At 48.4% G+C, this 23195-nt stretch overlaps 2 protein-coding genes and 1 long non-coding RNA gene across 6 annotated transcripts in view; 1 reads left to right on the top strand and 2 right to left on the bottom strand.

Moving 5' to 3' along the window:
* The window catches only part of LOC308470192, a 212288-nt gene that overhangs the window by 176214 nt on the left and 12879 nt on the right, over positions 1–23195 (bottom strand). The window lies entirely within an intron of this gene.
* DXO (decapping exoribonuclease) lies at positions 834–14897 on the bottom strand. Of its 2 annotated transcripts, none has more exons than XM_080992981.1 (7): positions 14637–14897; positions 10833–11224; positions 8924–9153; positions 6952–7171; positions 3585–3720; positions 2983–3077; positions 834–1202 (listed from the first exon to the last, which is right to left on the bottom strand). In XM_080992981.1, the coding sequence occupies exons 1-7, from the start codon at positions 14649–14651 to the stop codon at positions 1061–1063; spliced, it is 1230 nt and encodes a 409-aa protein (XP_080849107.1). In that variant the 5' UTR covers positions 14652–14897; the 3' UTR covers positions 834–1060. The 2 variants fall into 2 exon arrangements, with proteins under 2 accessions (XP_080849107.1, XP_080849106.1); XM_080992980.1 differs by lacking the exon at positions 14637–14897 and adding an exon at positions 11358–11388.
* Positions 15139–22806, top strand: WHR1 (winged helix repair factor 1). 3 transcript variants are annotated; one of them, XM_080993288.1, is made up of 8 exons: positions 15139–15290; positions 18283–18384; positions 18561–18706; positions 19030–19125; positions 19223–19362; positions 20878–20975; positions 21070–21217; positions 22263–22806. In XM_080993288.1, the coding sequence occupies exons 2-8, from the start codon at positions 18300–18302 to the stop codon at positions 22306–22308; spliced, it is 759 nt and encodes a 252-aa protein (XP_080849414.1). In that variant the 5' UTR covers positions 15139–15290; positions 18283–18299; the 3' UTR covers positions 22309–22806. The 3 variants fall into 3 exon arrangements, with proteins under 3 accessions (XP_080849414.1, XP_080849413.1, XP_080849412.1); XM_080993287.1 differs by lacking the exon at positions 15139–15290 and adding an exon at positions 16184–16231 and having other exon boundaries at positions 18564–18706; XM_080993286.1 differs by lacking the exon at positions 15139–15290 and adding an exon at positions 16189–16231.

Below are 23195 nucleotides of genomic sequence, written 5' to 3'. Positions count from 1 at the left end.
TTGCAAGCTCCCATCAGACGTCAAGGAAATAGACAGCTATCTGATTTTTAGAAGACATCTGAAGGCAGCCCTGTTTTGGGAAGTTTTCAATGTTTGATGTTTTATCGTGTTTTTAATATTCTGTTGGGAGCCGCCCAGAGTGGCTGGGGAATAAATAATAATTTTTATTATATTATTATAATAAGCTGGACAGCACTCAAAAAAGGTGAATGCGATTTGAGGCTGCATTAACAGAAGCAAGTGTTTCACTCTATCCTGCACTACTCAGACCTTGTCTGGAGCCTCATTGGGTCCACTGCTGGAGATACTACTTTAAAAAAGAAGGATGTGGACAAGTTGGGTTCATGGGAGGGCAATGAAGACAATCTTATGGATGGGAAGCCCTGTGAGAAAAGGTTGAAGGCATGTTTAAACTGGAGAAGGCTGAGGAGGAAGACGTAATACTGCTTTTTAAATATCTGAAGACTGTTGTTTAGAACCAGGCAAAGGCTTATTCTTTTATGTGAGCTGCCACGGATCAAACTTACTTACAGTGGTACCTCGGGTTAAGAACTTAATTCGTTCTGGAGGTCCGTTCTTAACCTGAAACTGTTCTTAACCGGAGGTACCACTTGAGCTAATGGGGCCTCCCACTCTGTTCTCATCCTGAGGTAAAGTTCTTAACCCAAGGTACTATTTCTGGGTTAGTGGAGTCTGTAACCTGAAGCGTCTGTAACCCGAGGTACCACTGTATTGACAAACCACCTCCCTCTATCCCCGCTGTCCTTTAAGAATCCCTTACCGATAAACCAGAGAGAGACGCAATCCCTTCAACTAAGCACTGCTAGGAGACGTTTGTGTTTACGATAATAGTTTATTGCCCTGTCCCTCCTTCATTGTGATGATGGGGGGGGGTAGGGGGCCCTCCCAGGCATGTCCCTGGCATTCTGAGCACCAAGTGCCAGTCTCCTTGGGTCTGCTGTGTGTGTGTGTGTTTGCGTGTGTGTGTTTAACCTCCCACCCTGCGTTGCCCACTCAAGATACCAAAAAAAATCCAGCTTCTCCCTCCAGCTGCAGCCCATCAGTCTGGGATGTGCGGAGTGGAGGGCTTCTCGCTGCTCAGCGCCTCCACATACCAGTCGGGCAGGAAGGTGTGCTCAGAGTCCCGGTGCACCGTGAAGGAGACAGGGTGGCCAGGCTCCCAGGCAAAGAGGTGGACCAACCTGGACAAAGGAGAAAGCAGCAGGTACAACGTGAGGTTCCTCTGGAAGGGAGACTAAGCCAAGGAGTTTGCTCTCCCTTGCTAGGAGTCCCACGTTCACTCTAGTCTTCCCATTTTGTTTTCCTCCTCTACTTAACCGGCCGTCATCAGCCTGCTCCCCCTCCTAGTGTTTGGACTGCAAACTCCCACTGGCCTCAGCCATCATGACTACTGTATTTTTCGCTTCATAAGACACACCTAGTTTTTAGAGGAGGAAAACAAGAAAAAAAAAATTCTGAATGAAACAGTGGATGTATGATTTTTGTGGTTCATGCTGTGGCCACAGACATGTGATTTGATGGTGAGTTTGGAGTAACCCAATGCAAAAATCCTGAGGATTCATGTGGATCCATGCTTTGTAACCACGTTTTTGCACCACTGCAGCCCCACAAAACAGTGGATGCGTGATTTTTTTGGTGCAGGCTATAGCCATGGACATGCTATGGGATCTGATGGTGAATTTGGGGTGACCCAACCTAAAAATCCTGAGGATCCATGGGCTTTTACCTCCCCCCTCCCAGGCAGCCTCCTTTATCGCTAGCGTCCCTTATCTCCCTCCCTCCCTAACCTATCAGCTGCTTCCTTTCAACACTCCCTTCCCACTTGTTTGCCTTAGTGTCTTTTCTTTAGCTGGAGCAGTTTTTTGCTCCTCTTTTTCTTCTAATTTCTCTCCTCATTGCTTCAGTCTTCCTGTCTCCTCTCCTTGCAAGTTCACTGTCTTTATCTCCCCCTTCCCAGGCAGTCTCCTTTATTGCTAGCTTCCCTTATCTCCCTCCCCGATTGCTTGTTTATTAGCGGCTTTGTTTCAACACCTACAGTGGTACCCCGCAAGACGAATGCCTCGCAAGACGGAAAACCCGCAAGACGAAAGGGTTTTCTGTTTTGGAGGCGCTTCGCAAGACGAATTTCCCTATGGGCTTGCTTCGCAAGACGAAAGCCCATAGGGAAATCTCCGGGGACCTCTTTTAAATGCTGGCGGTGGGGAGCAAAGCCTTTCCCCCCCTCCGGCCTTCAGAAGAGGTCCAGGAAGGCCGGCGGGGGCCGAAAGGCTTTGCTCCCCACCGCCAGCATTTTAAAAGCAGTCCGGGATAGCAGGGAAGAGCTTCCCGCTATCGCGGACGGCTTTTGAAGGCAGGCGGGGGGGCAAAGACTTTCGCCCCCCGCCCGCCTTCAGAAGAGGTCCAGGACCTCTTCTGAAGGCGGGCGGGGGGCAAAAGTCTTTGTCCCCCCTGCCTGCCTTCCCAGGGGCTTTTACATCGCCCCGGACAGCGGAGAAGTCCTCCGCTGTCCCGGGCGATTTTAAAATGCCGCCCGCCAGCATTTTAAGATCGCCCCGGACAGCGGAGAAGTCCTCCGCTGTCCCGGGGTTTTTTAAAATGCTGGGGGTGGGAAGAAAAGCCCTTGTTTCCCCCCCCCCCAGCCTTCAGAAGAGGTCGGGGGACAGACTGTCCCCGGACCTGGCCTGAAGGCGGTTTCCCTAGGAACGCATTAATTGATTTTCAATGCATTCCTATGGGAAACCGTGCATCGCAAGACGAAAAACTCGCAAGACGAAGAGACTTGCGGAACGAATTAATTTCGTCTTGCGAGGCACCACTGTACTTCCCTCTTTTTTTAAAAAAAAAAGAAAAAAAAAGCATGATCTGCTTTTTGCCCCTGGCTCCATAAGACGCAAAGACATTTCCACTTACTTTTTAGGAAGAAAAAAGTGTGTCTTATGGAGCAAAAAATACGGTACTTACTTCGGATTGTCTTCGGTCACCACTTTCTTCACAAAGCCGAGGAACGCCGCGCAAAAGTTCATGCACACCGCCGGCTTCCAGCAGCCCGGGTCCTCCTGCCCAGGAGGAAGAAGGGAGGTTATTTTAGGGGTGATACAACCTGGAACATGGGAAGCTGCCTTAGGCAGAGTCTGGCTCCTTGGTCCATCTAGTTCAGCCTTCCTCAAACACAGTTCTGATGCTGAAAGCCAATGCCTGAGAGGAGCAGGTGTGTGTTTTCAGTGCTTAAGTGCACACCTGACCACCTGTGCTTCCGTACCTAAGCTAATGCCTTGTCCCTTGGGAGTTCAGGTGAACAAGCAATTCATCAAGCCTGAAGTCTGCCGGCTGACTGGCTCTTACAGCAACCTCTGTGGAAGATGCACTTTCACTCTGAGCGCAGTTTCACAGGGGTTCCCTGTAACCACCGATCACCTGTTGAACCCTTATAGAGAGCCGCTCTGGAGGAAGAATTAGTGCACCAACCCGCCCCACCTTTTCCCTTGGAGCAGGGAGAGGTTAGAATGAAAGGGAGGAATCTAAGATCTCAGCCTGGCTGCCCTTCCTCCTGGGCTTGGACTCACCCTAATGAGCTGGAATATCTTCATCGTCTCAAACGTCTCCAGTTCCACGATGGAGCCATCTGGCCCCCGGTACCCGGCCACGATCCGAGACACTCCGGGCAGAAAAGACTGAGCCCACCACTTGATCATCTTGTGCCTGGGAAGAAGAGAGAAGCTGGCTCATCTATTCCCTCTGCCCGACATCCTCTTTGGCTGCCCTCCTTGAGATCTGACGAGCGCTTGGCCGTCTTCCTCCCCAAGTACTGATGCTAGGCTCAGAAACAGACTCGAGGCCTGTCTTGGGGTGGAGACTAAGGGCTGCGTCCAACGAAGTCATCAACTTCCTTCGCCTTGCCTCATGTGCCACCCCCCCAAAAGAAATCTGTTCTGGGGATTTCCCCCAACCTCTTAATGTGGATGGGGGGGGAGGCTTTTTGGGGGGAGAGATTCCTGTTGCAAAGACAGAAGTTCTTTGTAGGATACAACCCCTTAAGGCCCGCCAGATGTTGCTGGACTCCAGCTCCCATCAGCCCCATGCAGAATAGCCAATGGCCAGGGATGGCAGGAGTTGTAGTCCACTAACACCGAAAAGGGACGCGGGTGGTGCTGTGGGTTAAACCACAGAGCCTAGGACTTGCTGATCAGAAGGTCGGCGGTTCAAATCCCTGCGACGGGGTGAGTTCCCATTCCTCGGTCCCTCCTCCTGCCAACCTAGCAGTTCAAAAGCACGTCAAAGTGCAAGTAGATAAATAGGCGGGAAGGTAAACGTCGTTTCCGTGTGCTGCTCTGGTTTGCCAGAAGCGGCTTAGTCATGCTGGCCACATGACCCGGAAGCTGTACGCCGGCTCCCTCGGCCAGTAGAGCGAGATGAGCGCCGCAACCCCAGAGTCGGCCACAACTGGACCTAATGATCAGGGTCCCTTTAACACCGAAAAGGCCACTGGTCCCTTGCTTATTTAGCCCATCATCCCATTAAGGCTGGGTGATATATTGTCCCAAACCGGTTTGAAGTCCATATTGTGCTATCGGCTTCATAATTTTGGACCTGGCAATATATTGCGAATCATGGTGTGTGTTGTGCAAAAATCACAAAGCGGGAAAACCATGAAGCCAGCCAGTGCCTCTACATAGCTCCATCCTTGTTACAGACATCATGATATATACCTGGTGATATATCATGATGCTGAAAACCATATAATAATAATTTATTATTTATACCCTGCCCATCTGGCTGGGTTTCCCTAGCCACTCTGGGCAGCTCCTAAGAGAATATTAAAAACACGATAAAACATCAAACATTAAAAACTTCTCTAAACAGGGCTGCCTTCAGATGCCTTCTAAAAGTCAGATAGTTGTCTATTTCCTTGACATCTGGTGGGAGGGCATTCTACAGGGTGGGTGCCACTACCGAGAAGGCCCTCTGCCTGGTTCCCTGTAACCTCAATTCTTGCTGGGAGGGAACCGCCAGAAGGCCCTCAGAGCTGGACCTCAGTGTCCGGGCTGAACGATAGGGGTGGAGACGCTCCTTCAGGTATACAGGACTGAGGCTGTTTAGGGCTTTAAAGGTCAGCACCAACACTTTGAATTGTGCTCGGAAACATACTGGGAGCCAATGTAGGTCTTTCAAGACCAGTGTTATATGGTCTCAGTGGCTGCTCCCAGTCACAGTCTAGCTGCCGCATTCTGGGTTAGTTGTTGTTTCCGGGTCACCTTCAAAGGTAGCCCCATGTAGAGCGCATTGCAGTAGTCCAAGCAAGAGATAACTAGAGCATGCACCACTCTGGCGAGACAGTGCACAGGCAGGTAAGGTCTCAGCCTGCGTACCAGATGGAGCTGATAAACAGCTGCCCTGGACACAGAATTGACCTTTGCCTCCATGGACAGCTTTGAGTCCAAAATGACTCCCAGGCTGTGCACCTGGTCCTTCAGGGGCACAGTTACCCCATTCAGGACCAGGGAGTCCTCCACACCCGCCTGCCTCCTGTCCCCCCAAAACAGGACTTCTGTCTTGTCAGGATTCAACCTCAATCTGTTAGCTGCCATCAATCCTCCAACCGCCTCCAGGCACTCACACAGGACCTTCACCGCCTTCACTGGTTCTGATTTGAAAGAGAGGTAGAGCTGGGTATCATCCACATATTGATGGACACCCAGTCCAACCCCCCTGACTGTGTTATATGGTTTTGGCGGCAACTCTGAGATACCACCCAGACCTACCTCCTTTTCCCCAGCATGGTCAGGCAGCTGCCTCTGCTAACAACAAATCAGCAGGAGAGTAAGAGGTCCAGTCCCCTGACTGAGAAAGTGGTTAAAAATTTGAAGACATCTTCCGGGGGGAAAGTTACTAAGGGCAAGAGAGCCACCAGCAAGCACACATTTTTTTAAAATCCTAGTAAGATCCCCTGCACTTTGCTTTACAGACAGGCCGGGACTCTCTCCTGCACCTTATTCTGAGTCTTAGAAAGAGGAGCTGAGAAATGGTAGATTTGCATTCCGGAAAAACGGCCTGGGTGGCATTATGGCTAGGCTGGTTGAAGGCAGAAGCCTGTTTAAGGCGAGGGTGGAGAATCCCTGAATTTCCAGGCATTGCTGAACTCCAACTTCCATCAGAACCTAGGCAGCATAGACAATAGTTATGACTACTATAAGTCGCTCTACGCGGGGCTGCCCTTGAAGCTGTCCCAGAAACTCCAGCGGGTGCAGATTGCTGCAGCGAGGCTCCTCACAGGGTCTCTGCCATGGGAGCATATTCACTCAGTGCTTTTCCAGCTGCACTGGCTCCCGGTGGAGTACAGGGTCAGATTTAAGGTGCTGGTTTTGACCTTTAAAGCCCGTCACGGCCTAGGACCCTTGTACCTATGGGACTGTCTCTCCTGGTATGTCCCACAGAGGACCTTAAGGTCCATATATAGCAACACCCTAGAGGTCCCAGGCCCTAAGGAAGTTAGATTAGCCTCAACCAGAGCCAGGGCCTTCTCAACACTGGCTCCGGCCTGGTGCAACGCTCTGTCTCATGAGACCAGGATCCGATTTCTTTCTGCAGGGCCTGTAAGACAGAGTTGTTCCACCTGGCCTTTGGCTTAGAATCAGTTTGATTCCCTCCCCCTCTTTCTTTTTCCTTTCTCCTCCTGTGAAGAGGCTGCATCCTAATGTTTTAATGTTGTAGTCCAATCTTTTTTAAATTGTATTTTAATCAACTTGTTTTTATTATTGTTTGTTAGCCGCCCTGAGCCCGGTCTTGGCTGGGGAGGGCGGGGTATAAATAAAAATTTATGATGGTGATGATGGGAGTTGTAGTTCTGGAACATCTTTGCAGTACCTGGTTTTTTTTGTGGAAAGGGAGAAGACTCCATAGTTTCCCTGCTTTTCATCTCCCTGCCCACCTCACCTGTAAAAACTCTTCCTCTGAGCCGGGCTATGCATGACTTTGCTAGTCTTCAGCTCCACGTAACAGCTTGGAGGGTCGGGCCAGGGGCTCCGGGGGTCCGTGCAGTCCACCTCTCCCGAGAACAGCAGCGAGTGGGTTCCCAGGCGGGTCCGGATCACGATGCAGAAAGCCTCGTTTGTGTTCACCACCCCCGTCGGATCCGGAGTCCCGTCCGGAGTATCTGGAGCAGAAGAAGACATTTACTCCCATCTTCTGGGCGCTTCGCATTCGAGAAAGGGGAAAAAAACTCCCTAGCAGAAGACACAGCACACAACTTCCGACGCCTCTGTAATTCAACAGGTTAGAAGTATATTTTAAGCTCATTAATTGGTTCTTGGATTTGTTCAGGCCCTTTTGAGGACCACGCTTGAGAGTGAGTGTTCTCCAGAGGCAAAAGAGGCACAAAGTGGATCTGTCTGATCTTTTAAAGCCATCCAAGTTGGCAGCCATCACTGCATCTTACAACAGTGAGTTCCATAGTTCAACTATGCACTAAAGAACTCCCTTCCTGTGTTTATCCTGAGTCTCTCACCCTTAGGCTTAAAGGGGATGAACCTGAAGATCTTATTATGATGAGAAAGGCACACCCACTTTTGCACCCCATGCAGCCTTTTTCTACCCGTCTTATGCCCCAACTACAACTTATTATCTGATGCTTATTTCCCCTAAATTGATTTTTGAATTTTATTGTTATTCATGTTTTTATACTGTATTTTATGCTGCTTTTACAATTAAGTGTTTTAAATTTGTTGCTAGCCACCCTGAGCCCAGTTTTTGAACTGGGAAGGGCGGGGTATAAATAAAAAATTATTATTATTATTATTATTATTATTATTATTATTATTATTCAACTTTACTCTAAAACGGTGGTTCTCAAAGGGCATGGCAGCAGAGGATGGTAAGCATGGTGGGGAAATTCAAGGACCATCAAACATTTCAACATTTCAATGTAGTACAGTATAGAAATAATCGTTTTTATTTGCAAAATATGGATATCGCTTCAAAATGAGAGCATTAAAGTGAGGCCGAGGACAATCCTAGCTGTGTTTTCCAATGTATTTCTTAATCGCTTAAAAATTTGCCAAGGCACGAGCAAATTTTTATTCTGAAAGTGTGGCCCAGAGGAAAAATGTTTAAGAACCGCGGCTCTAAACTGAAAAGCTCCGATTTTGATTCATTTATCCTTTCCTCCATGGGGCTCAAGACGGCATTTCATCCTCCCAACATCCCTGTAAGGTAGGCCAAGAGAGAGTGACTTGCCCCAGGGTCACCTAGCGAGCTTTGTGGCCGAGTGGGGGCTTGAGCCCTGGTCTCTCAGGTCCTAGTCCAACACGCTAACCACTACACCACATTGGCTCTCAATACCGCTGCCCAGAACCGAGCCGTATGCTCAGACCAGGCATTGCTGTCAACTTACAGATTTGAAAATAAGGGACCAGCAGCCTCGAAAATAAGGGACCAGTAGCCAAAATAAAGGATTTTAGTCAACCAGCTCCCGAGCCAAAGGCAGAAAGCCCAGCCAGCCCAGCAGCCAAACAAAGCCTCAAGCGGTGGTTCCCACAGCGCAGCAACCCGGCAAAGGGGATGCAGCAAGGAAAACCACCATCACCTCTCCGCTGGGAAGCGCTGAGCAAAGGCGAGTCCCCAGGCAACGCGGCTGATTTGATCAGCACAAGGCATGCAAGCTCCACCCCCCCAGTCGTTCTTAGACTTCTTATTGGGTGAGTAATGCAGCCAAGCAACACAGTTGGAGCCTCCCTCCTCCTTGGCCGGCAGGGAGGGAGGGAGAGGAGCTGCTTCCTTTGAAACCCGGGAAATTTAAGGGACATCATCAATAAGGGACAGCAGCGGGACACGGCGCTGGGATAAGGGACTTTCCCGCCAAATAAGGGACGGTTGACAGCTATGGTTTAGAGGCCTCTGGCATCCTTACCAGAGCACATGTACTGCTCAAACTTGTAGCCCATGTACATGAGCTCCTTCAGCAGGTCCGTGCGCTGCTCCCGCTGCCTCCGGGCGGCCTCCGTCTCAACTTCGCTGATGTACAGAGTCCCGCGGAAGAGGCTCACCGCCAGCAGCCAACCGTCCTGATTTTCGTAGGGCGTGGTCAGCACTTTGGTGAGATGCCCCCGCCACGTCACAAAGTCGGCATTCAGCGGCCGCCTGCAAAGCGGGGAGAGACAAAACCGTTAAAAAGAGCAAAGCACAAGCTGCCGGGGCCGTTCCTCTGTATTCTAAGGCCGACAAAGTCAAACTCTGGTGAAAGCAGGGATCACCAAGGAAGCCCTAATGGGCACATAGGAACCTGCAGACACCACTCTGCATATGGTTTTAAGAAGACATCTGAAGGCTGCCCTGTTCAAAGAAGATTTCAGCGTCTGCTGTCATATCGTGCTTTTACTAATTTTTTTGTTGGGAGCCACTGGGGCAAGCCAGTCAGGTGGGTGACATAGGGATGCAGGTGGCGCTGTGGTCTAAACCACTGAGCCTCTTGGGGCTTGCCAATCGAAGGTTCGAATCCCCGCGACGGAGTGAGCTCCCGTTGCTCTATCCCAGCTTCTGCCAACCTAGCAGTTCAAAAGAAAGCCAGTACAGACTATGAAAAGCAGTCGAGACATGAGATGATCAGAGCCCCCCCCCAAACTTGAAGCATGGGAAGTCCCAATAAAAAATTTATAATTTGGCAGAATATTTGGATTATTTGATATGTATATGTATAATTTGGAATATTTAATGTGATTTGATTGGATTGTTGAAATGAAAAACTTAATAAAAATGATTTTTTTAAAAAAGCACTCCAGTACAAGGTACCGCTGTGGCAGAAAGATAAATGGCATTTCCATGCGCTCTGGTTTCCATCACGGTGTCCTGTTGCACCAGAAGCGGCTTGGTCATTCTGGCCACATGACCCGGAAGCTGTACGCCGGCTCCCTCGGCCAGTAGAGCGAGATGAGCGCCGCAACCCCAGAGTCGGCCACAACTGGACCTAATGATCAGGGTCCCTTTAACACCGAAAAGGCCACTGGTCCCTTGCTTCCCCAGCCACTCTGGGCGGCTCCCAATCGAGTGTTTAAAACAATACAGCATTAAATATTAAAAACTATCCTAAACAGGGCTGCCTTCAGATGTCTTTTAAAGAGAAGATAGCTACTTATTTCGATGAAGGGCAGCACACAAATTTAATAATAATATTAATAAATAATAAATTTTTATTTATATCCCGCTCTCCCCAGCCGAAGCCGGGCTCAGGGCGGCTAACAACAATAAAATAATACAACATTCTAAAATCATTTCGTTATAAAATTAATTCAAATCAAATTGATGGCAACCATTGGGCTAGAGTTCTGTGAAGATTGCCAAAGGAGGGAGTCAGGCTGTGCCCTGGCCAAAGGCCTGGTGGAACAGCTCTGTCTTGCAGGCCCTGCGGAAAGATGTCAAGTCTCGCAGGGCCCTAGTCTCTAGTGGCAGAGTGTTCCACCAGATCGGAGCCACGGCCAAAAAAGCCCTGGCTCTGGTTGAGGCCAGCCTAACCTCCCTGTGGCCCGGGACCTCCAAGATGTTTTTGTTTGAAGACCGTAAGTTCCTCTGTGGGACATACCAGGAGAGGCGGTCCCGTAGGTACGAGGGTCCTAGGCCGTATAGGGCCTAATAAATAAAAATAAATAAAAGAAGCAGCAGCTTCCTAACAATGTAAGCAGAGCACTGCCGGAATGGCGGAGGCGAAACATAGTCCATATATATATACTAGTCTCCGATAACCTGATCCTCCATTAACCCTTCCTTTCTCTTATGCGGGGAGAGAAAAGAAGGAGAGACAGACCGAGAATCGTGCCCTTCCTCACCCTTTGTCCTCAGTCTGCAGCTGCTTCCGGTTCTGGGTGATCCACCTCAGCAAGTGCTCCAGCCCCTCGCGGACGGTCTCATCCTGCTTCACATAGCGGTCGCGGTAGCCGTCGCGCAGGTCGAAGCCGGGGGAGGGGCCCTCGACAGGGGGCGGGGCATAGTAGCGCAGGCGGCGAGCGTCCCCGTGGTAACAGCGCTGGGCGTCCAGGGAAAAGTGTCCCAGCTGAGCCGGCCGCCGGTAAAAGGGGAAAGGGGCATCGTAGCGAGAGGGCGTGACGGGCAGAGTGAGGGGAGCCTTGGCGTCGCTCCTCTGGCGCTTGGCGCTGCAGTCTCTGGGGGCGTCGTCCTCCCGGTCGTGAGTCCTGGTGTCGAGAGCGGCCTTCATCAGGGACTGCAATCGACAAGGGAAAGCGATGGTAAAACGCTCCGAAAAAGATGCCCTTGCATGGTCAGATAACCAAACGGGGCACAGCGGGCACACACGCAATTTCCTTTTCTGCTCCTTTCTTTAATGCTCTGCTTACCCCTCTCAACAAGAACATGCGCTCAGAAATCACATCCTTCAGCACTTAGAAGAAGAAGAAGAAGAAGAAGAAGAAGAAGAAGAAGAGTTTGAATTTGATATTCTGCTTTATCACTACCCGAAGGAGTCTCAAAGCGGCTAACATTCTCCCTTCCTCCCCCACAACAAACACTCTGTGAGGTGAGTGGGGCTGAGAGACTTCAGAGAAGTGTGACTGGCCCAAGGTCACCCAGCAGCTGCATGTGGAGGAGTGGGGAAGCGAACCAGGTTCACCAGATTACGAGACTACCGCTCTTAACCACTACACCACACTGGCTCTCTTATAAGTCGCACCCACAAACTGTGTTTGGGAATCCCCTCTCTGCTCTCAAGGCACGTCTTAAATGGTCAGGGAAGAAGGGGACTTTTAAACTGTGGGGCTTTTGCTATTAAATTCACGGAGTTGCCAAGCTGAAAGGGACCACGAGGATCATCTACCGTATTTTTCGCTCTGTAAGACGCACTTTTTCCCTCCTGAAAAGTACAATGGTACCTTGGGATGTGAACGGGATCCATTCCGGAGCACCGTTCGCATCCTGAATGCAACGTAAGAAGCGACGGTGCACCTGCACATCGCATTTTGTCGCTTCTGCGCATGCGTGTGATGTCATTTTGAGCGTCTGCACATGCGCGAGCTGCGAAACCCGGAAGTAACGTGCTCCGTTACTTCTGGGTTGCCACAGAATGCAACGCGAACGCGCTCAACCTGAAGCACATTCAACCTGAGGTATGACTGTAAAGGGAAATGTGTGTGTGTCTTATGGAGCGAATGCAGGCTGCGCAGGTATCCCAGAAGCCAGAACAGCAAGAGGGATTGTTGCTTTCACTGCGCAGCGATCCCTCTTGCTGTTCCGGCTTCTGGGATTCAGAAATTTTTTTTCTTGTTTCCTCCTCCAAAAACTATGGTCTGGTGTGTCTTATAGAGTGAAAAATACAGTAGTTCAGACTTTCCCAAACTTGTGTCTGCAACTCCCATCATCCTTAGCTTGACGGACCAGTGGTCAGGTCCAACCTACTGCAGTGTTGGAATCTTTCACCCAACATGGGACTCAAACTCTGAGATTAAAGAGTCTTATGAGCTATCAAATATGCGCGCATGCGCGCACACACACACAGGTATTCTCCTACAGAGCTTTTTATTAAATGCTTCACATTTTTATTTTTTATTTTCAAATTTTTGCATTATGCCTTTCAAGGCAAAGCTTACCCATGGCAGCTTACAAAAATAAAAGCTAACACTATTTTACATACATGTCCACTGGAAACCAGGGGGGAAAAACAAGATTTAAAGAAATAAAAACAGACTCCGAGTTCCAACAACAGGGAGCTAACTCAGCCTCCTTATATCACAGAATCAGAGAGTTGGAAGGGATCCCCGAGGGTCATCTAGCCTGACCCCCTGCAATGCAGGAATCTTTTGCTCAACATGGGCTCAAACCCATGACCCTGAGACAGAGCTATCCACTTCCCTGTGGGAACATCTCGGATGCCCTTACAACAATCCTTTCTGGCAGGCCGGTCGCAATGCTGGGCTGCGTTATAAGGGGTGCTTTCTCCCAGTAGCAGGGAAGTATCATTTGATAAGATAAGCAGGAAATAAGCTAAGCAGCTATCTTATTTTTAAAAGACATCTGAAGGCAGCCCTGTTTAGGGAAGTTTTTAATATTTAAGGCTGTATTGTTTTTTAACATTTGATTGGGAGCTGCCCAGAGTGGCTGGGGAAACTCAGCCAGATGGGCAAGGTATAAATAAATTATTATTATTATTATTATTATTATTATTATTATTACAGTGGTACCTTGGGTTAAGTACTTAATTCGTTCCAGAGGTCCGTTCTTAACCTGAAACTGTTCTTAACCTGAAGCACCACTTTAGCTAATGGGGCCTGCCGCTGCCGCCACGCAATTTCTGTTCTCATCCTGAAGCAAAGTTCTTAACCCGAGGTACTATTTCTGGGTTAGCAGAGTCTGTAACCTGAACCATCTGTAACCTGAAGTGTTTGTAACCCGAGGTAAGGTAAAGGGACCCCTGACCATTAGGTCCAGTCGTGACCGACTCTGGGGTTGCGGAGCTCATCTCACTTTATTGGCTGAGGGAGCCGGCGTACAGCTTCCGGGTCATGTGGCCAGCATGACTAAGCCGCTTCTGGCGAACCAGAGCAGCGTATGGAAACGCCATTTACCTTCCCGCTGGAGCGGTACCTATTTATCTACTTGCACTTTGACGTGCTTTCGAACTGCTAGGTTGGCAGGAGCAGGGACCGAGCAACAGGAGCTCACCCCGTCGCGGGGATTCGAACCGCCGACCTTCTGATTGGCAAGCCCTAGGCTCTGATTGGCAAGCCCTGGGCACAGCACAACCCGAGGTACCACTGTATTATTATTATTAGATAAGGCTGTCAATCAGATCCTGAAGCTGAGGTTCCAATACTTTGGCCACCTCATGAGAAGAGAAGACTCCCTGGAAAAGACCCTGATGTTGGGAAAGATGGAGGGCACAAGGAGAAGGGGACGACAGAGGACGAGATGGTTGGACAATGTTCTCGAAGCTACCAGCATGAGTTTGACCAAACTGCGGGAGGCAGTGGAAGACAGGAGTGCCTGGCGTGCTCTGGTCCAGGGGGTCACGAAGAGTTGGACACGACTAAACAACAACAACAAGGCTGTCAATGGATGCTAGTGGTCATGCAGCCACTCCTCCATCCAGGTCGGGAACTGCCTGCAACACCAACTCCGCGGGGACTTGCAGCAGCGGCTTTCCAGTGTTTCCAGCAGCCCAGCCCCCCGAGGCCAGGGGCTTGTTGAACCCCCGGACCTCCTTGCACGCGGTGCAGCCAGCAACCCAAGCGGAGGCTGCTTCCGTCCCTCGTTTCCCGCCATTTCTTCTTTCCCATTCAAGTTTCCACCATATCTTCCGAATGTCAAATGTTGGACCACGGGGGGAACCTCAGCTCACCTCTCCTCCTTCTTCCCCGCAGTCTTCAGCCGCAAAACCTCGGCGCGCTCCCCCCCGGGAGAACGCGCGCAGCACATTCAGGCGCTCATGCACACGCACTTTCCTCTTGTGCAAGGGACCCAGGAGTCCTGGTCACACCAGCACCCACTTGGGAGAGATGCCCGAAGATGCCTTTTGACCTCTTCCTCCTCCTCTTGCAGTCAGGGAAAGACACCCCACCTCCATAAAAAATAAATTTAAAAAAATCAGCCTTTCGTTTTTGAGCCCTCCCGGCTCCCGTACTTACCTTCTGTGACGTCATCGCAGGACACCGCCGATTCGCGCTGCAGCGGAAAGATAGGCGGGGACGCAGCTCGCGCGTCTCCTTTGTGTCACCAGCCAAACAAGACCCGGGCGGCCGACATCTTGCTCAAAACAATCGCTGCGTTCCGTTCCTTCGGCTCGTAAGGCCGCGCGGCGATGGCGTCATCACAGGGCGCCAGTCGGGAGGCGAAGTCAACGCCCTTCCCATTTCCTGCCCACACACACACATACACAAAACACCCCAGGAGGTGCCACGCAAAGCGCAGCCGGCAGGTGGCGATCGCGGCCCGCCTCCCGCGGATAAAGCAGTTTGCCTTCCCGTGTCCAAAATGGCCGCCAGATCGGCTTCGTTCCCTGTTTCTCGATGGAGATGGCGGCTTTAGGCCAGCGTCGGTCAGAGGTACAGTAGCTTCGTCCCACCCGGAATAAAGATGGCGGGCAGCCGGCGAGCGTGTCAAAGGGGCGGGGTTGGAGGGAGTGACGTCATCCTCCGGAGGCGGCCGGCAAGGAGCTTTGCCGACTCGGGTGGGGACTTGGAGTGGCTTGTTTTGGAGAGGAAGCGGCAGCTGCGGCGGCGTCAGAGGCAGCTCTGGCCGGAAGCGGGGACTGGCAGGCGAGAGACCACAAGGGTCTCTTTGTGAGTCGGGGGCGCTTTAAATGGAGGAAGGGGTCCAGGGGGTGGGAAAGAGGGGAGGGAGAGGAGGACTCAATGAAATCAATGGACATCACTAACTTAGGGCTATTTGGTTCAATGGGTCTCCTCTTGAGCGGGTCTTGGATGCAACTCGTGGCGTTTCAGAAGATTTTGCTTCCATAATTCGCTAGTCTATTTACATCTTCACTTTTGATACTACAGTACTTTTCCTCTTACACAAGAGCAATGGGTTTGCACAATAATAATAATGTGTTTGTGGGAGCGTTGTTACTGGGTTGTTTCCCCCCCCCCCCAAAAAAATATTGATTTTCCAAAAATGTTAAACAAACATAAATCTCAATCGTATTTAAAACAATCTTAGTGACATTGTTAAGTGACTTCCTTGAATCCTCCTAGTTGAATTTCAGTGTGTGTCATTTTAACAGTTTTCCAAAACCAATTTTCTCATAAAATTAACTTAATCACTTAACATCTTTCTTTCTTTCTATTTTAGCTTTAGATATATTAATTCCTAACATTACATATTTAAAGCCTATCTAATATTTGCAAGCTTTTCCAATTAAGTTATCTTAACATATTTAACTAAATAGTCTTTGAATTCCATCCATTCTTCCTGATATTCCTCCTCCTTCTGGTGGCGGACTCTTCCAGTCAGGTTGGCTAGCTCCGAAAAATCTATCATCTTCATCTGCCATTCCTCCACTGTTGGGATTTCTTGTGTTTTCCAATTCTTAGCTAACAAAATTCTTGCTGCAGTTGTGGCATACAAAAACAATTTAACATCTTTCTTGGGCAATTCCAAACCTGTTATTCCAAGAAGAAAGGCCTCTGGTTTCTTAATAAATGTATATTTCAACATTTTTTTCAATTCATTATAAATGAAGTCTTTCACCTTGGGGGAGGTCCACCACATATGATAAAAGGTACCCTCCTTTTCTTTACATTTCCAACATTATCACTGTTGTGGTAAATCTTTGCTAATTTTACAGGGGTTAAGTACCATCTATACATCATTTTCATAATATTTTCCTTTGACACCGTACATGCAGTAAACTTGACCCCTTTCTTCTGGGTTGTTGTTTTTTAAATGTGTTTTGGTTTCTTGTTTTGTGCTTTTATTTAGTGAACTGCCCTGTGATACGGCTACTACTAATAAAGTGGACTCTGCTCCCAAGAAAGCAGTTGTGTTGTAATAAATTTATCCAAGGTTATCACATAATATCGTGTTTTCAAAACAGACAGATGTGTCATGGAAATACATTTTCTTTTAATGATATTTGTAAATTTTGATAATAACATTTTAAAAAAGAAAATATTAATTGTTTGGTTGTGGCATTAGCTTGCATGGGGCAGATACGCACACAGTATTGATGAAAGGGGGGGGAGGGAAGCTGATGCTACAGGTGGGTACTGTTAATATAAAGCCATTTATCACACTGCATACAGAGAAGACGACAATAACATTCAAAGGCAAAATTGAAGCCGGATGATGAAACCAGGCTAGAAAAAGCAGCAACTTGAATCACTCATATACAAAACATACAGCAATCCAGTTGTATGAGCAGACTATTTGATCAGCATAGGTGTGATCCACACCCAACTTGTTTTACCTCCCCTGTGCTTTTGAAGTTGCTTGATGCAGATATTAAGCAACTGAAGTGCTTTTTTTCAAAATATGCTTTTTATTAAATTTTCATTTCAAATACACCAACACCAACAAACAAATATTTCAAGTCTTTTTACATCTGTCTTACTTTATGCTCCATAGAGCTGTTGACTTCCCTCCTTCCCTTCCGCAGGTTTTCTTATTCCAATCCTTAATTCACAGTTCCTTAATTAACAACTAAACCATGACATAAGATTTATTTCAGTCCTGCTAACGTCTTCAAATTTCTACAGTTCTCACTTATATGGACCATAAATTTACTCCATTATTTTTGGTACTTTGTTTCCTCCTGACTGCGAATCCTATGTGTCAGTTTCGCTAATTCCGTGTACTTGACCAACTTTGTCTGCCACTCCTTTACAGTCGGTATCTCCTGTGTTTTCCACTTTTGGGCTATCAAAACTCTGGCAGCTGTCGTAGCATACATATATAATCTTTGGTCCGTCATCTTAATATCCTCTCCTATCAAAACTATCAATAGTTCTTCAGGCTTTTTTGGGAAAGTATATTTAAACATCTTTTTCAATTCATTATAGATCAATTCCCAAAACTTTCATTTTATCACATGTCCACCACATGTGGTAAAAATCCCCATCCTTTTCTTTACATTTCCAACAGATTTTGCTACTTGTTCTATACATTTTTGCTAGTTTGTCAGGTGTTAGATATCAGCGATAGACCATTTTCATTACATTCTATTTTAAAGCAGAGCATGCAACTGAAGTTCTTCAGGGTATGGCAGGGAAGTGATGAGGGGAGAGCTTTGCCTCCTTAATTTCCGCATGCCAGCCAGTACTTAATAATACAGGAGACAGGGCCTGCCAGTATGAATGCCGTCAGCCTTATACTGAGGTGCCAGGGCAGTGAAAGTTGTGGGTTGTGTGCCATCTGCAGCATCAAGGGTATTCTGAGGACAATAGGATTGTGAGATATTGACCAGAATGAACGCCGAGGGACCTTTTGGGATGGATTAGAGATGGGGGGTGTAGTTCATTGCAGAGCACCCAGAAAGGTATTGGAAGAAGGGGAGGACGATTATGACTGAAAGGCTGAGAAGGAGGAAGACACTGGTCTCTGAAATGGCCCTCAGTATTGAAGGGGTGTGAGGGTGGAGAATGAAGGCTAGCAAGGGTCTGTGGCAGGTGTGAGGAACCTGTGGCCCTCTAAATGTTGCTGGACTACAACTCCCATCGTCCCTGGGCTGTGGCTGATGAAAGTTGTAGTTCCACAGTATCTAGAGGACCAGAGAGTTCTGCACACTTGGGTCTACGGAGCAGGTAGCATAATGACTCTGTCTCCCATCTTTAGCCCTCACCTCCAGCCCCATGAAGCGGAAGCATCAGCTCATCTCGGATACATTCCAGGCGAAAAAACAACGGCTGGTTCTCGGATCGGAGCCTCTCGAACAGGGTAAGAATGGAGGAAGTGTTGTGTGGTGAGGCGTCAGAGTTCTCTCTCTGCATGGGGAGGTGTGCATGAGTGGACTTATGGGGGGATGATGAGTGAGAGGTGAGTGCCATCAATTCTGGGTGGCATGAGGCACAGCGCTGCAGAAATATGCCAGCTTCTTATGTTTCCTCCCCCAGAAGGCCCCGAGGCAGTAGAATCTGCACTCCAGTTCTTGGCCTCTCTCTTCCCCCGCAAATTATTTGAGGATTTTCTGCCACCCTTGATTCTGAGACACCAGATCTACAGCCTCGTCAAAGACCGAACAACCGTTGACAGGCACTTGGTAGGTGGTTCCTTCCTCAGTTCAGAGGCCAGGTAGAGGAATCTGGAGGGCTGAATTTGCCCCCCACTCCCCCGGACCTGAGGTTCCCCAGGATATGGGGTGTTTGAAGAACCAAAGGATCCTATGGGAAACCTTTAAACCTCCTCCTCCTCTCATGCACACACGCACACACCCTACCATGATTTCAATAAAATGAGGTGTGTGTCTATAGATAGACAAATCTCTCTTCCTTCTGCCTCCAATTCTCCACCTTCAGAGTTTGCATTTGAAATAGACTGGTTAAAATAAATAAAACCTCCTCCTCCCTCTGTGTCTTTCTCCAGAGCCAGCTGAAAGATGAGGGCCGGATCCGGATGTTCCAGCATGGTTTTGATGCAGACACTTTCGTTGTGGCGTTCACAGACAACTATAAATCTAAGGTCTTGTGTCCTTTTTGTGTGTGTGTGTGTGTGTATGTGATGAGTTGAGGGGCATTGCAGAAGCGGGGAGAGATTGTGACGGCTCTTTCTCCCACAGGTGCTAGAGTTTACGTCTGGGAAGGACTTTGACAGGACTGTTAGGAAATTCCTGGATTCTGTCCTCAGCTCCTGCCCCGACATCAGTTTCGACAAAAGAAGGATGGTGAGAGAGTTTGGCTTCAGTGATGCGGAAATCACGTGAGTAAAGTTTTCCCCAGAGTGGAGACAGAGTAGGGTGTGTTCTGAGGGTCGTGTATGAAGATTGGGCTTCTTCTTTGAGGTTTTGCTGTGTCTGGTTATAATGAATCTTAGTAAATCGATTGAATTCGTTCTGATTGGTTTAAATCTGCATAATTTTGTATGGGGTTAAACAACCCAGTTCCCTGGGGGCAAGGGGAAGTATTCTGTGACATGACTGCGCATGCCACAGCAGGCACCCTTTAAGAATATAATAATAATAATAATAATAATAATAATAATAATATAATAATAATAATAATAATAATAAATAATAAATTTTATTTATATCCCGCCCTCCCCAGCCGAAGCTGGGCTCAGGGCGGCTAACAACAATAAAATAGTGCAACATTCTAGAAACATTTCATTATAAAAATTAATTAAAATCAAATCAAATTAATTATCCACTTTAAATATATACTCTTATGAAACTACAGGTTGTTACAGTCATCCTTCCAATGTTTTTCTCCGTTTGCAATTTATCTGTAAATATTCAATAAACCATTTCCATTCTTTTATAAAATATAGTAATGTACTGTATATAATATAGATTATATTATATTATATTATATTATATTAATTATATTAATATAATTAATATAGTAATGTACTGTATATAAGGGCATGAGACTCTTAATCTCAGGGTTGTGGGTTCGAGTTACACACTGGGCAAAAATATTTCCGTAGTGCAGGGGGTTAGATGAGACGACCCTTCCAAGTGTACAATTCTACGGCTACAATTGTACAAACGAAAACAAAAGCCCTCAAAGCTGTTTACAAAAATAATAACACAAAGGGCTTGGACCGTCATACCTGACGGTTAACTTGCATGGAGATTGTTGAGTAACAGGTAGTGTCTTGCCCAGAGCTGAGGTCCAGGCACCTCAGAAGAAGAAACAGTGGCTCATACTGGGATCCTCACATTTAGTGGTGTGGTTTGGTCATTTTGAACTCTGGGCTTAGTTGTCTTACATTTCCTGGCCTCTCCATAATGGGAAGTACAGTGATACCTCGGGTTACATACGCTTCAGGTTACAGACTCCGCTAACCCAGAAATAGTACCTCAAGTTAAGAACTTTGCTTCAGGATGAGAACAGAAATCGTGTTCTGGCGGTGCGGCAGCAGCAGGAGGCCCCATTAGCTAAAGTGGTGCTTCAGGTTAAGAACAGTTTCAGGTTAAGAACGGACCTCCGGAACAAATTAAGTACTTAACCCGAGATACCACTGTACGTTACTTCAAAATGCAGTAAGCCAGCTCTTCTGCGTTTGGGGACACTCCTTCTCTGTTTGTGGAACAGGACCCTGGGCCTTTTCCCTGAAGTCCTGTCCTGATAGCATCACTGAGCAACGCTTTCCTTAGACTCCCGTTATCTCCGGCTTTCCACAGTCCCAGAAGCGGCTGCATCTTGGTGCAAAAGGGGCAAGTGGTAATGGGGGAAATTACATTTCTCTCCCATTCCTGTGTTTTATGTTCAGGCAGCTGGTGAATGCCGGAGTCCTGACTGTCCGTGACGCAGGGAGCTGGTGGCTGGCAGTGCCTGGAGCAGGTCGTTTTGTCAAATGCTTCATCAAAGGTTAGTTCGTTTCCCTGCTCCAGGCAAAAGCTGGGACACCTCTGACGGCAGCAACCTAGTGATCTGTGTTGTGTGTGTCTCTCCGTCTTCCCAGGGAGAAAAGCTGTGCTGAGCATGATCCAGAAGGCCAAATACAAGGAGGTTTTGCTGTCTGACTTGCAGAACCGCCGAGCTCCAAGCGCCGTGAAGCTGGGCCTTCCTTACCACATCCATGACCTTATTGGAGCCCAGCTGGTGGACTGGTACTAGACTTCTGCTCTCGCTCCCACCTGTGAAAAACCAAATGTTGCCTTGGATCTCAGCCTGTTGCTGTGGAGCTTGATCCTGCCCTTGGGTAGCCAACCAAAGGCTGTAATCCTACATACCGGGGAGTGGGGTCCTTTTCTGGGCTGGTGACTTGGATCCCAACCTCTCTTACCCCCAGGGGCCATTTGGGCAGGTGGGCGATGCCCCCCCCTGCCAATCACCTGGTGTCATCAGAGGGGGTCTCTGTCATCAGCAGGGACAGCAGGCCCTGCTTGCAAAGGAATGCTTGGGAGCTGCTTTCACTTGGGAGCAAATTTGCTCTTCTGCAGCTGCATCCTTACCTGGTTACAGGGAACCAGGCAGAGGGCCTTCTCAGTAGTGGCACCCGCCCTGTGGAATGCCCTCCCACCAGATGTCAAAGAGAAAAACAACTACCAGGCTTTTAGAAGACATCTGAAGGTAGACTTGTATACCCATGTAGTATCTGAAACCAAAGGGGCACATTGGTTGCCAGATGTGAAATACATGGGTGTTATTTTCTTCTCTCCTACCCCACTAGAACACGGGTGGCGCTGTGGGTTAAACCACAGAGCCTAGGACTTGCCGGTCAGAAGGTCGGCGGTTCGAATCCCTGCGACGGCGTGAGCTCCCGTTGTTTGGTCCCTGCTCCTGCCAACCTAGCAGTTCGAAACCACATCAAAGTACAAGTAGATAAATAGGTATCACTCCGGCGGGAAGATAAACGGCATTTCCGTGCGCTGCTCTGGTTCGCCAGAAGCGGCTTAGTCATGCTGGCCACATGACCTGGAAGCTGTACGCTGGCTCCCTTGGCCAATAAAGCGAGATGAGCGCCACAACCCCAGAGTCGTCCACGACTGGACCTAATGGTCAGGGGTCCCTTTACCTTTATGATGTCAAAATAGACTTCACTACAGGATGCTAGACTAGATGGGCCCTGGCCTGATCCTGCTGGGGCTCTTCTTATGCTCTTCTTATTCTGTCCTGATTTTAACCTGATCACCTCATTCTCACTTCCTCTAGCGTGCCCACGACCTCCGGCACCCTCCTCCGACTGGCTGATGATTAAGGATGTGCCACTTGTCTGCCACCAAACCAACAGCTGTGCCTAAAATGAATGGATGCTGCTTGGGGCCCTCGCCACGGGGGACAGGATGCCTACCTGAGCCATCAGCATCGTTGTGAACAAACAGGACCTTTTCCAGCAAAAAAAAATTTTCTAATTATTATTTATGAAACAGATTTATATTTTGCACTTAATATGGGCCTAATGTGCGAGAGCATCTTAGCAGGACCCCTGACTGACGTGACTTGACTGACGAGAGGCCGTGGATAAGAGAGGAGGGAGCTGCTTGTACAATCTCTCAGCTTGATCTCTGGATGCCGGAGAACCGTGGGAAACCTGCGCATCTAAGAACAGCCAGGGCCAAGATGTTCCCACAAGGAATTCATTCCTGGCAGTGTGTGTGTGGCCGTGTATGTATGAGTGTTGATCTCTTAGATGACACCAGAGTCTCAGAAAATTACATTGGAGCTTGATTAAAAGCATTTCTTCTTGGCTCACTGATATGTTCTGAAGACGATACGTTTTTGGGACAAGATGCTGGCTAAACAGGGATGTATGTAACCACCTCCTGAAAGTCAATAGCAAGGGAGATAGATGCATCTCACAACAGCTTAGTTCTACTTTGTTCTTTGGTGATCACTCGTAGCCAAGTAAGATTGTCTTCCATAAACACGGTCTTAACAGTGAGTCCGTAAGTGACTGTGGAGGCCAATTCTGGAGCCACACGTCCTTCCACATTGGGGACCGAGGTTTCTGGGCGGGAGTTGATCATGGTGAGGGTTTGCCAAGCGTGCTTTCCTCTGAGCGCGTTTCTCCCTTGCGTCCTGAGTTCGAGCGTCTTCAAAACCCATGACACCTTTAGTAGAGGCTGTTCTCCAATTGCAGCGCTC

Source organism: Podarcis pityusensis (assembly GCF_964106645.2).
Source record: "Podarcis pityusensis genome assembly, chromosome: 2".
In the NCBI taxonomy this organism is placed as follows: Eukaryota; Metazoa; Chordata; class Lepidosauria; order Squamata; family Lacertidae; genus Podarcis; species Podarcis pityusensis.
Note: the sequence above shows the minus strand (reverse complement) of the source record. Positions and strands in the feature narration are given on the sequence as shown.

Excerpts from the sequence above, each read along its gene's own strand:
- DXO (XM_080992980.1), bottom strand. Across the intron at positions 3,721-6,951 it reads CAGAGGAAGAGTTTTTACAG|GCACAAGATGATCAAGTGGT; the intron begins GTGAGGTGGGCA and ends TCTTCTTCCCAG. Across the intron at positions 1,203-2,982 it reads GTGACCGAAGACAATCCGAA|GTTGGTCCACCTCTTTGCCT; the intron begins GTAAGTACCGTA and ends TCCTTTGTCCAG.
- WHR1 (XM_080993286.1), top strand. Across the intron at positions 18,385-18,560 it reads ATCGGAGCCTCTCGAACAGG|AAGGCCCCGAGGCAGTAGAA; the intron begins GTAAGAATGGAG and ends TTCCTCCCCCAG. Across the intron at positions 20,976-21,069 it reads TGTCAAATGCTTCATCAAAG|GGAGAAAAGCTGTGCTGAGC; the intron begins GTTAGTTCGTTT and ends CCGTCTTCCCAG.